General features: G+C 35.0%; 1 protein-coding gene across 2 annotated transcripts in view; it reads right to left on the bottom strand.

Moving 5' to 3' along the window:
* LOC112501929 (renalase) overlaps window positions 1–15094 on the bottom strand; it is a 27070-nt gene extending 11976 nt beyond the window's left edge. For both annotated transcript variants that reach the window (XM_025105710.1, XM_025105709.1), the window contains exons 1-8: window positions 14647–15094; window positions 13421–13687; window positions 10328–10454; window positions 7398–7459; window positions 7047–7277; window positions 1130–1251; window positions 712–850; window positions 366–557 (exon numbers count right to left, since the gene is read on the bottom strand). In XM_025105710.1, the coding sequence (XP_024961478.1) occupies window positions 399–557; window positions 712–850; window positions 1130–1251; window positions 7047–7277; window positions 7398–7459; window positions 10328–10454; window positions 13421–13687; window positions 14647–15021 (1482 nt within the window). In that variant the 5' untranslated portion in view covers window positions 15022–15094 and the 3' untranslated portion in view covers window positions 366–398. The remainder of the gene's footprint in view (window positions 1–365; window positions 558–711; window positions 851–1129; window positions 1252–7046; window positions 7278–7397; window positions 7460–10327; window positions 10455–13420; window positions 13688–14646) is intronic.
* Window positions 15095–15451: the final 357 nt, after the last annotated feature.

The raw sequence follows: 15451 nt of genomic DNA, 5'->3' as shown, positions 1-15451 counted from the left end.
AGTAAAGGAAAAGGGAAAATATGAATTATTTCCCTACATGCTTAGCTATATGAAGATCATATTTGGATATGTTTTGGAGGATAGATGTTATGGATGCAAGAGCATGAATTTTGGAATTTTTGAGTTGTATTTTGTAATGTAGACTCTTGTATTATGGACCTTTGTGGGCTTGAACATGTATTCTATGAATGAAAATATGTGTTATATGCAATGTGAGTTTTGGGGGTGTTACACTTGTAAGTGGAAACAAGTAAAAAAACAGCTTACATAAACCTATTAATGTAAGTTAGGTTCCTAGATCATTAGTACAGCAGAACATCCATAAAACAAAAAGGTGTTCTGCAGTGAGAGAGAGACGAACTTACGCTGCAAGGAACGATGACGTCCACAATGAATATTTAAGCTCCAAGTTGAACTTGAGCCTCACATATATCCTTGTTGGATTCTAATCCCGGGAATTGTCCAATATCATGTCCCTGCAGCGGTTGGAAATCGTTGTGTAACCCAACAGCAAACTCATCTGGTCGTGACCCACCACTTTTTAAATAATCTGCAGTCTGTATATGGAGACCCGTTATTTTCAATCTCCATATAATAGTGAATAATTTTACATTTAAAAGAAATATATAGCAGGATAACTGATAAATGAGCAGTTTGAGTTTGAAGCTCAAAATCATAAGTAGATCGAGGATGATAAATGAAGAAGCTTACATGATCTGCTAGGGATATTCCACTTAGGGCTGCAGCCTCTAAACTTGAACCAAGTAGCCAATCGCCACAAATGCCAGCTCTTCCAAGAGGATCAAAGATGCAGGGAATACCAGGAGTATTTGTAGGAAGAGCTGCACCCCTGCATACCAAGGAAAGATGAACCTTAACTTGCTAATACCAAAAAGGAGTCGAATAAGTTAGAGAAATAGGCAGCCCACCAGGGTATAAATATAAATTAAATGGTTGCAACTCCAAATCTTTCAAGGGTTCTCAATCATGAAGTAAAATGTATACCTATTCCAACTTAATATTATGTCCCACCATTAATACCATAATCATCATCATGAAATTGCACATATTATCTCATTCCCATATAAATTAAAAACCATAAATTGCTGACTACACCTGAAGATCATACCATAATTGTACCCGGGTATATATTGGTCTCTTAAGTGAGCCGGTCAGTAATCCTAGGGCGTTCTCAACACCTGCAAGCATCAATTCTTTCACCTTCTCTGCTGTGGCAGTTGGAATATTCTCCTGATAATACATCACAGAACAAGGAGCAAGTCTTCCATAAGAATAGCATGAAAAGAAAGGGTAAAAAGATAGAACAAAAATAGAAAAGAAAAAGAAAGATGGTCCAGAGCATAATAGACCAGGTAAGACTTCTTGCAGGTTGAAAAAGCCACTCATAAGCCTTAGGCAACCAATTAGTTTTAGTTGTATGTGGCCAGATCTGTTTAGATTCTTTTAGGCAACCAAAAGTTTATTTCGACACGGGCTTCTCATCCTTCTGTCTATTGGTGCTTGGAATAAATGGGTACACCCAGCGTTACGTCTAGCTCCATCTAGACGAATACAATTTTTTGGTGGAATCAGATCATACTAGGTCAATTATGGTTGTTTACAATCGGTTTTGGTTTATCTAAGGCCTTTCAAGGTTTATTTGAAGTCAGGTTAGTTCCATATAGATCTTTTGTTTCCATTTTGTTTAGCTTGGATCTATTTAAATTAGTTTAGATCTATTTTGCTTATCTAGGTGATTGACGACTATTTAGATTGATTTTATTCCATTACATTCATTTTTTTCCATTTTTATTTTCTTTAATCAAATTAGTTTTGTATATTGTTGTAGTTATTTCTTGGGTAACTATGAAACTATACACAGGAAGAGGGAGAAAATTGATGCAAATTGATTGTTGTCGGTAGCTTTCTTATTAAATTGAGTAAAGAAAAGGAATTACAGAGGATTACACGGCTTTCGAGAGGCCTTCGAGAGGCCGGTTCTCTCCCTAGAGAGCTTGCACCCTTTTTCAATGGGAAAATTGCACTAAAATGGAACCAACTTTTACCTAATTCTTATTTTAGGGAACCAACTTTCAAAATCGTCATTTTGGGGAACCAACTTGCACCTGATTCTTATTTTGGTGAACCAACTTTAAAAATCGTCATTTTGGGGAATCAACTTGCACCTGATTCCTATTTTGGGAAACCAACTTGCAAAATAATTATAGAAAAATAACTAAAATTCATTTTTTTCCAAAAATTAATGCAATAAAATCTATTTTTCGTTTCAAATCTCGTGTTTTTAATTTCAGATATCAAATTGAACATTTAAAAAAAATTCAAATTACCACAATAAAAATTGTTGTTTACTAATACAAAAAAAATCAATTTAATAGAAAAATATTAATTGATGCAATAAAGAATAAATGTTAAATATCACATTCAAGATTTTTATATCTAACCAATCCGTATCAATTAATTTTTTTCTATTAAATTGATTTTTTTTGCATTAGTAAAAAAACAATTTTTATTGTGGTAATTTGGATTTTTTTTTTTAAATGTTCAATTTGATATTTGAATTAAAAAAACGAGATTTAAAATGAAACATAGATTTTATTGCATTAATTTTTGGAAAAAATGAATTTTAGTTATTTTTCTATAATTATTTTGCAAGTTGGTTCCCAAATTAAGAATAAGTTGCACCTTGGTTCCTCAAAATGACGATTTTGAAAGTTGGTTCCCCAAAATAAGAATCAGGTGCAAACTTGTTCCCCAAAATAACGATATTGAAAGTTGGTTCCCCAAAATAGGAATTAGATGAAAGTTGGTTCCATTTTGGTGCAATATCAGGTTTATCAGGTTTATGTATGAGAGATATATAAGTTTTGAACCAATCGCTGGTATCACCCTTCCAACATTTTTGATTTGTCTCCAAGTTTAATTGGGATTTTGTTGGGTTTGCAACCAAGCATTCCAGTTTACTTTAGGAGATCTAGAGTGTACTTTCTTTGATATACATAAATTCCTTGTTTGCTTCTAGTGAATTCCATACCCAAAAAATATCTAAGCGCACCAAGGTTCTTGACTTCAAAATCCTTCGGTATCATTCTTCGATCAAATACATCTCCTTGGTATAATTTCCGGTGACAATGATGTCATCGACATACACAATCAAGATTGCAATTTTGACCTTTCCCGGGTATTTAATGAATAGAGTAAGGTTAATTTGGCCTTGTGTATGTCCAAGCTCTTGACTACCTTCAAAAAAACGATTCTAGCATGCTCGAGGAGATTGTTGTAGGCCATACAGGGACTTGTTGAGTTTGCAAACAATTGTTGCACAAGGTCTATCTTCAAACCACGAGGTGAGTTCATATAGACTTCCTCTACAAGTTCACCATTCAAAAAGACTTTTTTTACATCTAGCTAATGCAATTCCCAATCCAGGTTTGCTGCTAGAGAGAGTAAGACTATGATATTGTAGAGTTTGGCAACTAGGGCAAAGGTCTCAATATAGTCAATCGCACAAACCCAAACCCTATTGCAACTAGCCAAGCTTTGTACCTCTCGATAGAATCATTGACATTGTACTTGACAGTGAACACCCATTTGCATCCTACCACCCTTTTTATCAGACGGTAATTCCACTAACTTCCAAGTCTTATTTTGTTTGAGTTCTCTCATTTCTTCAAGAACTACTGCTCCCCATTCAGGAATACTAAAGGCTTCTTTCAATATTCCTAAGAATCACAACATCTGATAAACTACAGGTGAAAGCTTAGAAGAAGATGACAAATTTGATTAAGAGATGAAATTGGAGATAGGATGTTGAGTGCAAGACGGTTCTAGCTTACGTTTGAGTTTCCTCTGACTACAAGGTAATTTCTCAGCTGGAGGAGAAGTGTCTATCCTTTCCTTAAGTTAAGAGTGAAGGACGGATATCGGCTTTCTTCCTTAGTGCTATAGGAATATTTAGATCAAAATCAACATTTGAGTGACGGACATAGATGGTGGTTCTATCTCTAGGTTGGTTTCTTGACCGTGATAAGGATTCATGACTTGATTATTTCTGTCTTCTAGAATAAACATGTAACTCGGGTTGTAGATCTTGGTTTTGGAAGATGCAATGTTTCAAAAGGTGTTTGAAAAGTTGGCTGAGTAGAAGTTGTAGGAGAGGGTTGATTTAGGGGTAGTTCTAACCCTCACAACTACTAAACTTCTTGCTCTTGATGACTCCTTTCCCCCTGAAGCGAGGTGGAAAACTGGGGTGTCAAGTCTATAACATAAATTTGCTAGTAATTGAAACTGATTTGAGACCAAACTAGAAATCAAAGTAGATATGCTAGGTTGTTGTTTTCTTGGTTGTTGAACTTCAAAGAAATAGAGTCCATTATGAATCCTAACACTCTGGAATCCTAGTATCGGGATTGTATGAATTAAATAGATGATATAAACATATCATGATCGAGGGCACCTGAACCAATTATCCAAGGTGTTTGAGAATATTTTACAGTAGAGGATAACTTACCGGAGTGTGGAACTGAGCATGAGGTACTGTGAAACTCAAAAGTAGTTGTAGAATTCATAGATGATGCATTTAAAAGTGTATACATTGCTCAATTTGTTTCTTACTGAATGAGGGTGAGGTTTTATGTACGAGTGTGGCTACTTGCTTGAGTTTGGTAGGCCTTTCTTTCATTGGGGCGTCACCAAAAGCCCAGTTGGCTGTTTTTCCATTAAGTTCCCAGCAAATTCGAGATCGGCCATGTCATTCACAGTGATCACACCAAGGCCTTTCACCTTTGGGGTTTGGTCGATGACCAGGATTAGACTTGTTTGAAATCGAAACAGGAGGACCAAACCTGGAAGCAAGAGTAGAGAGATCTCCAAAGGTCAATTTCAAACCTTTAAGGTGGTAAGCACGACCCGATAACATGCTTCTTCATGACAAACTTCAGAACAGGCTTCTTCTATATCTAGACATCCTCGTACTTCATCATGCTTGTTGTCCAACCCAGTCAAGAACTCGAAGCATCGTTCCATTTCAAGTCGTTGTCTTCGTTTGATATTGCAATCGATGATAAAGGTGTGGTTTCGAGATACATGTCGAGTTCTTGCTACAAGTCTTGTAGGTCCGAGAAATATTGGGTGACAGTGTTATTGCCCTGTTTAATTTCTTTGGGTTTCATGTGAATCTCAAAGATCTTAGAGGAATAACCGAGATCAAAGTACATACCAATGCTTGATGAAATTTCTGCTTTACACAAACTTGGCACTTGGGACTTAGTGCCACTTGAGAATAGCCAAAATATTGTTAACTGCAAATGGTTTTTTCGAATTAAATATAATCCTGATGGCAGTATTCAAAGATATCGTGACCGTCCTGTCGCAAAATGTTTCAACAACGTCCTAGGATTGACTATACAGACACCTTTAGTCCCGTTGTCAAACCCGCTACTATACGCACTTTACTTAGCCTTTCAGTGACCAACAAATGGAATCTACGCCAACTTGATATCAATAATGCATTTCCCAGTGGCACGCTTCATGAGAAATGTTCATGTCTCAACCTCCTGTTTTTGTTGATCCAAGCTTTCCCACTCATGTTTGCAAACTCCACAAGGCCATCTATGGGATTAAACAAGCCCCTTGGGCATGGTACAATGAATTAGCCAACTTTCTTTTCTCCTCAGGCTTCAAATGGTCCATTGCCGATGCATCACTATTCATTTATCCTCAGTCTAGCACTCCTATTTATCTTATTGTGTATGTGGATGACATTATTATCACCGGTCCAAATGCCACTAATCTTGTTGTTTTTGTTAAAAGTTTGGCTAACAGGTTCTCCCTAAAAAGATCTAGACACTTTCTCTTACTTCCTTGCCGTAGAAGTTACACCTACTCAACACAGCCTATTTCTTAGTCAAAGGAAGTATATAATGGACATCCTTGAACGCTTCCACATGCAACAAGCAAAACCTGACACCACATCCATGGATGTCACTCATTCTCTTACATTAACGAATGGTGAACTCTTGGATAATCCGACTAAATACAGGGCAGTTGTTGGTAGTCTTCAGTATCTCACCCTTACAAGGCCCGATGTTGCATATGCAGTTAACAAATTATCACAATACATGCATCAACCACGTCATCCTCATTTGGTAGCTCTTAAACGTCTTCTACGCTATCTTTGTGGCACCATCGATAAAGGGATCAACATTGTTCGTGATTCTCCGCCCATACTTCATGCCTTTACTGACACCAACTAGGTCAGGAACATAGATGACTATACTTCTACTATGGGTCATGTTGTTTACCTTGGTAAAAATCCTCTAACTTGGAGATCTAAGAAGCAAAAATATATAACTCTCTCATCCACGGAAGCGGAATACAAGGCAGTTGCTCAACCACTGCTGAAATCATGTGGGTCAGCAGTGGATCCAAACTCTCCTTAGTGAGTTTGGGCTTTCCGTTCAACACACTCCAGTTATTTATTGTGATAACCTTGGAGCCACATGTCTATGCGCGAATCCGCTTTTTCTACTAAAAAATGAAGCCTTAGCATTTGCATATTATTTCATCCGGAAACAAGTTCAGACGGTACATTACGAGTTACTCATGTCTCCACTGATCATCAAGTAGCGGATTTTTTGATGAAGCCATTATCCCGTCCTCACCTTGAATTCCTTGTGTCCAAGATGGGACTCACTCAACGACCGTCCATCTTGCAGGGACAGGTAAGAGATAAAGGCAGTATCTCAACCTTAACCGTCATCTCCTATTTATGTATATTATTTCAATTAGCATCAATTAGCTTAGCCCCCTCCCAATCAATATCTTGTATATTAGGACAATGTATACTCTCTTTCTCCTTACTTAGCATACATTCATTTATCTAGGACTATATATATTTGTATATCTCCTCAAGTCAATTTAAGTTTTTCACTATTTTCTAAGCCCTTTACAACTGGACAGTGGACGGTCAATAGCCAAATGTGGACACTTAATTTGCAAAGGGGGTATCTTATTTATGCCATACAGACCTGTGGAACTTTATGCCGTTTGCCAAAGGACGCCGTGCTGAACACCGTCCAACAATGAGGTCCCTCATTCTGAGAATTAAGTAGCTTTTGTGTGTTGTTTCCCATCCATGATATAGAGTCTATTCCTTTCACAAAAGCCCCTTCAAATGGAACTGCAACTGCTTTGGCCGGCAAAGGAAGAGGATCTTCAAATGCAGCAAGAAGAGCCCATATAGAAGTAAGTTCCAGTCTCTGTAAATATCCAAATAGCCATCAACATCCACCAAGAATAAAACAAAAAATAGATGATGGACATCTCTCAGATATGAAAAAAGGTTATGTGGAAAACTACAAAGTGAAATTCAAATAGACCTTCATTTGTCTTGCAACAAGTGGTAATCCAGATGAAGAAAGCAATCGATTTGCACATTTTCCTGATGTTAGAACAATATCATAAGAAATTTATGTCATAGATATATGGAAAAAAGAAAGAAACTATCTACATTCCAAATGGAGCACCTTAACCTTTGGCATAGTAGAAAAATCATCCATGAAAAAAATATAGTTGCTGTTATAGAGTAGACAAAAATGTAAACTAGAACCCATACGAAACAGGAAAGAAAAAACAAACTAAAGAAGACAGGGCCAGAATCCAAATTCAAATGACTTTATACTTTTCCCCAAGCTAAAAATGAATGTTTAGATTGCACTGTTGCAGTTTTTTGTTCATATCATATGCAACCAGGGATATAGTGAAGTAATTAACATGTTCAGTCGGATTTTTAATTTTGTACTCTCTAGGAAATACTTTTGGAGATTTTAACTATCATTATCATGGTAAGGCCAAGCCATCAATGGCTTCTTCAAGAGTGAAATGGAGAAAATCAAGCATCGATAAAAAAAATGGACAAGAACAAGAAAGATCTGCGGTCCAAAAACATCATGAACTATTTTAGACGAGTAGTCGAACATAGGAATCATATTAAAAGATTACGCTAAACTGAGACGGTGTTAAATCTCAATCAAAATAATTCATTACAATCTTATGATTCCACGTTTTTGGGATGGATGAATAACATCTAAAGTAGTGCAGGTGATATTCATAAGAACACAGATTTCCTTTAGTTTCCCGAAGCAATGACTGTAGTTTATTCACTATATAAACATCCATTCTTTGCATTATCGAGTTACTCATAACTGCCATTATACCAAGACCACCAGCATACATACATATAAACTCGAAAATCGTACATAAAGTCCCTGAATTTAAGGCTAACCTTCAAATTAGGCCTCTATATTTCCCTCAACATAAAAATTAATACATCTGTGTAAGTGTGTTCTCTCTCTCAGCGTCTGTTTAGATCAATCATTAAAACAGGTACGTGCGTCTTTCATGAAAAACACATTTGAAGCGTATTTGAGTCTCTTAGCAACTTTTGATGCCATATATTAACATACTCTAAACTAACATATGCCACTTTCCTTCATAAACCTGAAAGTTCATGAAACTTCCAATTCAAATAGAGATAGAAAGGGAAGGGATACGAATTAAATGGGAGACACCATAATAGTTCAAGTTGCCCACTAACAATGTAAGTCATAGCGTACAATCTATGTCCCACTTTTTAAACCTTTGAATTATACATTTGCTCTAAATTACGTCAGTGATTGCAAGTGTATATAAGGAAATGTAAAAGCACATATATCCTATAATGAAGTGATATCTATATATTAATTTATTCCCACCAAACATTTCAAATACATAAATAATCCACTCCGCAACTGAAAATTGGTGGTCCATACTTTATGAAGACTTGAAGGATCTAAAATAATCCATGGCCACAAAGAGAATCCTCTTCACACGATTCTCAATAAAGCTTGTGTGTCCTTTCTTGTTAACTAATAATTTATCTCCAAAGTGTTAACTATTGTTATTATAGTAAAAAAGCCTTAAGCTTAATTGTTTCTAAGGTGAAGGATGTTTTAAATTATTAAAATAACTCAATAACAGAATTTTCGTGGTTCTACTTGCCTAGTCTTTCAACCAGTTGACAACTGAACTGAATTCATGAAGGCAGAGACGACAAGAACCCCTAGTCGAGATAGTGAGACAAAAATAGGAGAGGAGAAGAGAGACCTCTTCTCTCTTTTGATTTAGATCACTGTGAGACTGGAAAGGGGCATGTGAAAACATCACGAGTCATGAGCACGATACGCAGTGAGTAAACCAATACAGATAAATTGGTCAAGAGTAAAGGGTAAACTAGTCATTTACTAAGTCATTAGAACCATATGATATGATATGATTTCCAATATCAAGAAACAAAAGCAGTATACATGATACTTTTCACCACTAATCAGAGAACTGTCCGTTCCAAGGAAAAAGAGAACAATCACAGGAGTCAAAGTGGTTGTGTCAGATTACCAAAGATGAACCCCAAGCTGATATTCTAGTGCAATATCAAATTACCAGTAGCTGATATTTGAACTTTCTGGAACAATGATGGATGATTCATACTCCTATGGTTGAGCTCAAGGTGGATACAACAATTAAAGAGCGAACAACCGATGGTAATAAAGCTACAACTACAGAACTAGAAAATGAATTCATTGAAGTCCATAAAGAACTAAAGCTGCATACTGACAAGTTGAATTTGAGACCAAGACTCGGGGGATGAAGAACAATAAAATTTCATCTAGAGTTAGCATCCAAGAGATAGCCAAGCCCAAAACAGTAGGTTTACTTTTTCCAAATGGCCCATTGGAATTTAAAATACCTTTGAAGTTCTTAGTTTTTTTTCAAATTACCTAGTGAATAATAGACTAATGGACATGCAACTAGTTCGAGGATGATTCATCGTTTCTCCCTTCTCATGCTACATCACTGGAAAACATGAGAAGGAGCTAGGAAGGTAATATGGCAGGAATACAAGACCATTAAAGAAAATTCTAGATATTTGTTAACCGCAAAATACGTATCGATTATCTAGAGAAGAACATGTATCTGATTATTCAATATGGGTTACTTGGGCATCTAGTATTTAGGTTGGTATATTTGATTTTATTAGGAATTTAGTTATTACCTGAATTGTAGTTTTTTATTTTGATTGTCTATAGTCATGTCATCCATCATCTCTTATCCACTTGAGTAGATTCGTGAGGGGAAAAAAGATCTCCAAAAGTAGATTTCATCAATGACAAAAGGAATAGACAAAATATTCATAAATAATCTGCATAAGGGCATGATAAAAAGGTATCATATATAAAAACTGTTTCCTGATAACATGTAACATAAATGTTACCATTATGTGCAATAACAATCGCATCAAACTGTCCACGATGTTTTCCATTCTCACTCAAGTGCCACATCCCATTGTATGCTTCAAGAGAGCTTATCCAGCAAGGCCGCACCACGTTAACCAAGGAACTCTGAAAGACAAGTAAATTTTCCAGCTAAGCCATGAAGAACATTACATGAGAATAACAAAGGGAAAAGAGATAATGACAAAACGAATACCATAGATATTCCAGTTTAAAGGTAGTTGTTGCATAATAGTAGTGAAAACCTATATTTTCGTCATTGTGGTTCAACTCAGTGGCGTAGCCAGTAGGGGGCTGGCTGGTGCTGAGCCACACCCCCCCCCCCCAAAAAAAAAAATCCCAAGCATTCCTTATATATATATATATATATATATATATATATGTATATGTATATATATGTAGAAACACACAACCAATATGTTGGGTTGTCTCTTATGAGTTATGTGACACAAGTTTGAATATTTGGAGGCACTTTTTGGTCATGTTTTTTTTTCTTTTTTATTGGACTGACAATCTTTTCTGTTTGAAAGTTTTAATAATTATGCTTTTATTATGAGAAATATTTTTCATTGTATTTACATTTACAAACGTTTTATTTAAATGTTAATACATCAAAAATCAAAATAAACTAATTCTATATTAATATCATTGTACAAAGTTCAAAATATACAATTTAAGATTTTTATGTCATTTTTTAGACCGTAGATTTTCATGATGTCATTTTTTGTCAAGGAGTTATCAAAATCTATTTTCCGCTCATGTATATGATACTATATTGATGTTATTTATGTTATAGTTATAAATCAGTGAAAATAATGGTTAGTTTGATGATGGAAATATATTTTGAGCTTCAAATAACACTATAGTATTAAAAAAAAGTATCCCTTTCTAACATTTCACAAACAAAAGCCACAATATTCATGGTTTTTTTTGTTTTTTTTTTTTGTTTTTTTTTTGTTTTTTTTTTTAATCTAGACACTCATTTCACCTCAAATTTCCTCTCAAAGTCTCACAACGTATGACAACAAACATTAATCTCTTGTCTCACATTAACATCTTGTTTGTATACCTCAAATTGACAAGTTAAATTCATTTCGTTTGTCCCCCCACAAAAAAAAGAGCTAGAATCCTCACTTTGCCCCTCGTGTTCAACTAATTTAACAAATTGATAACTATGGTTTAATTTTCAACATTTTGACTACCTTAAATGTTGTCATCACCATTATATTCTGGGGTCATTCAGGTATATGACCTTAAATGAGTTTTTAATTAAATCCATGACCTTCTGGTCCTGGCCTGCTGAAGAAAAAATGGCTTTACATTCATGAGAAGGTCATTGATTTAATTGAAATCTCATTACTTACTAAGTGATAACTTTCAAATTCGGTCAAATGATTAATAGAAATGTCGACTAGACTCCAACATAGAACACCGCATCACAAGGCAAAGCTTTTTTGACTTTCAATTTTTTTCTTGAAGTCGTTACCTCATACTTTTGGTCATTAGGATTTCCTAAATTAACAATTGATAAGCAACTTATGTTTGACCATTTTCTATATAAGCTATGGTAACTATAAGTTGATAAATGCTTACCGGATATAACCTATTGTTGAAAATTCAAATATATTCTAAGAAATAATTGGAATTATGTTCCCTACCATTAATGCAGATTTTATTTTCTAGGATAAAAATTGTATATCCTTGAAAATTAAGATAGAGAATGTAACCCCTGTAAATTAAGAAAGTAGATATTAGAGCATCCACAATGGAGGTTCTTGTTGAGGTTCCTGTTGGGGTTTTTATAAGAACCTCCACTGTGGGACAAAGATAAAAACCAAGGTTCTTGAACATGAACCAGATTCTTGTCTACATTCCATTTTTATTAATTTTTTATTTCTTAATCATTTTATCTTGTTGTAATAAATCTATAAAGCATACAAGTTAAAATTGATAAAAAAAATATAAATTAATTATTATAAGATATAGCTATTAATTTTGTTTGTTTTTTTATTTCTTGGAATTTTCTATACAAGTTTTTGAATTTGTTTTGATGAGTTTGACTTTTAAATATCTGGTTATATTATTATGTTTAGATTATTTTCTGAATACTTATATATAATTATAATTAATTTTAAATTGTAAATTAATAATAGTAAAATTTCTTTTTTATTTATAAAAAAATATCAAATTGTCTATATATATATATATAGATGACACCATATGACTCATTCCTGACACATCTCGCTCAAAAAAATGGAAAAAGAGCACTGAGCTTCAAGAAGACTCTCAAATGCACCCAAAGTCTCCATATCCTCGACATTCTCCAATACCAACGAATTTTCCAAGTTTTTCCTACATTCCACCATATCCTCATGTTTTTCTAAATGTTGCTCAATCTCCAGTTTTTAATCCCGTCCTTGATATTAACAAATTAAAATTAATATACAAAAGTGAAAACTAATAAATTATAAGGTTATATTTTATAAATAAAGTTATATTTTATATATAATAAATGGAAAGTGAGGTTTTTGAAAGAACCTCTACTGTGGAGTTTATTGAGGTTCTTATTTTGTCGATGCATCAATGATGTGGCAGGAAAAATATGGAAAGTGAGGTTATTGGAGGTTCCACCACTGTGGATGCTCTTATGTTTCCTAATTTCTGGTACAACAATGTATATATAAGATTCAGCCTTTCATAAAAATTCTCTTTAAGGCTAGTTACATTATGATATCAGAGCCTCCAGTGCCAAAACTTATTTTACTCCTAATGTAAGGGCCAAATCAAAAGTTCTTTGAAATATTTGAGATCAAAAAATACATATTTATCTAAGAAAAAGAATAGTCTGAAACCCATATCACCACCAACCTGTCCAGGGAACAATCACAACATGACCACCATTTCCCTACTTACCCACAAACATATGCATACATATTCATAAGTCTACTTAGTTACAAGTAATAACTTATTTAATGCTACCATACATCATAATGCTCAATCCCCTAGAGATGATGACAGTAAAGAAAGATTCATAGTGACAAAATAAGAAATGGCACAGTAGAAAAGCTATGTACCTGAGAAAGTAGTGAATCTGCAAGGGTCCGCATTCCATTGACAGCTATATATCTGGGAGGGGAAGACGGAAATGGAAAGAAATCACCACCAGCTTCAAGCTCTCCGATGACACCTAGTGACTGCCGAACATAACCTTTCCGGGACCATTCATCAACCAATTCAGAAAACAGAGGGTTACTTACTGTAAAGAATTGGGCTGCATGGTCAAACATCATAGACGGATCAATCGTTCTAGTGCCCATTCTTCCACCAAGTCCATGAATTCCCTAAAGTAACAGAACAATGAGTGAAAGGTATAAGAACTCCAACACTTCTATTATTTAAGCCTAATCACACTAGACTTATATTCACTTGGAAGTTACCAAAAGCCTGGAAGTAAGAAGTGTTAGAGATAAGAGTTATCCTTACTTTAGGAGTGGGATTTCATGGCAAGCGCATGAGAAACAGTGTAATATGAAGTGCTACGTTTGGTAGTGGAGATATAGAAATTAGCTTATTCAGTGAGCTGTTTGGGTGGGGGGAGGGGGGGCTTTATTCGTAAAAGCCAAGTTTTTTCCAAACCAGCCACTGCCAATTAAAAACCATGCTTCCTAATCTATACAGAAAAATTAATCCATGCAGACGGCTGTACCCATACAGGAATGGAAAACCTAACATCCCCTAAATGACGTCACATAAGATTTGGGGCATGAGCAGTCTAGGTGGTATCATGAAAGTATCCCTAAGCCGCTAAGGGAGCTTGGTTCTTCAAATTAAACCAATTGTCATCCTTAATTGACCATTTTCTTAAAACCATCTTGCAAATTCTTATGTCCAGACACAAAACTAAAAACCTATCATGCACAAAAGATTTCCATGAAACTAATCTAACCCCGCCACTTGATAAAACTAACATGCATAAGTAGTTTTCCCAGCGGCCAATCAAGTCTTATCGAACTCCTAGATAAGAAAGTAAACTATTCCCTCCATCCAAGCAGGTTCTTTTCAACTTCAAAATCCATGTACAGCTCTTAACGGATGGAATACTTTTGGCACCTTTTCTTGACCTTACAAATTAACAATTGCTACGCACACGAACTGCTTGATAAAATGTCTCGTCAAGTTGTAATTCCAGAACTCATAAAAAGAAGCAATACGAAGTCGCTTTCAGACTTTCACAAGTCTCACATACTGCTGTAGCATTAAATAAATACATAACATAGAAAATCGAAAGAATTTCACATACCGTATCGAAAACAGTGGACCGAATTCCTCTCTTCTCCAACTGCATAGCACACAGAAGACCAGACATTCCACCGCCGATGATGGCAACAACCGGGTCATCAGATATCGGAGCAGTGAAGGTCACCTGTTCTTGTTTGAAAGTTTTCCTCAAAACTGACTTCCTAGAGCTTCCGTAAGATGACTTCCTGCGAGTGGTTTTCTTGGGTACATCCATCGAGGACTTCTTTGCTGGGTCCATGGCTCCGAAAATTGGGTTGCACATTTTCGTGGTGGGTGCTGTGAGAAAAGTGAAAGTGGGATGTTTTGAGAATTTAGAAGGGAAATGGAGGATGAAAGAAGAAGAAAGGAGGTGATGGTGGTTGCAGGCGGTATGCATGGTAGTCGCCGGAGTTGATCGTTCTTGGTCGGAGATGAAACTGGGTATTTGAGTGGAGGATAAGAAAATGATCTTCCAGTGCCTGAAAACTTCGGTCAGGCTTTCGGTCAGCCAGGTTTTTCATTTATCTATATCTATATTCTATAATCTATAATATATTATATACAGTATCTTACGAATCATTTGACAAAAATTCTTAAAAATTATTTTTTATGTATAAAGTATTATATATTGATGCATATTATTTAAAATTCAAGATTACAAATAAATTATGCATAAATACAACTTATTAAAGCTTCATGTTTAAATTCATGTAACTAATTGCAGATAAACATAATCAAATAGAAGATAAATATCTCATTTTAAAATATAAAAATTTAAAATATAATTAAGATAATTATCGAATTTTAATAAAATAATTAACTATTAT

Source organism: Cynara cardunculus, unplaced genomic scaffold, assembly GCF_001531365.2.
Source record: "Cynara cardunculus var. scolymus isolate 2C unplaced genomic scaffold, CcrdV1 Un_Scaffold_707, whole genome shotgun sequence".
In the NCBI taxonomy this organism is placed as follows: Eukaryota; Viridiplantae; Streptophyta; class Magnoliopsida; order Asterales; family Asteraceae; genus Cynara; species Cynara cardunculus.
Note: the sequence above shows the minus strand (reverse complement) of the source record. Positions and strands in the feature narration are given on the sequence as shown.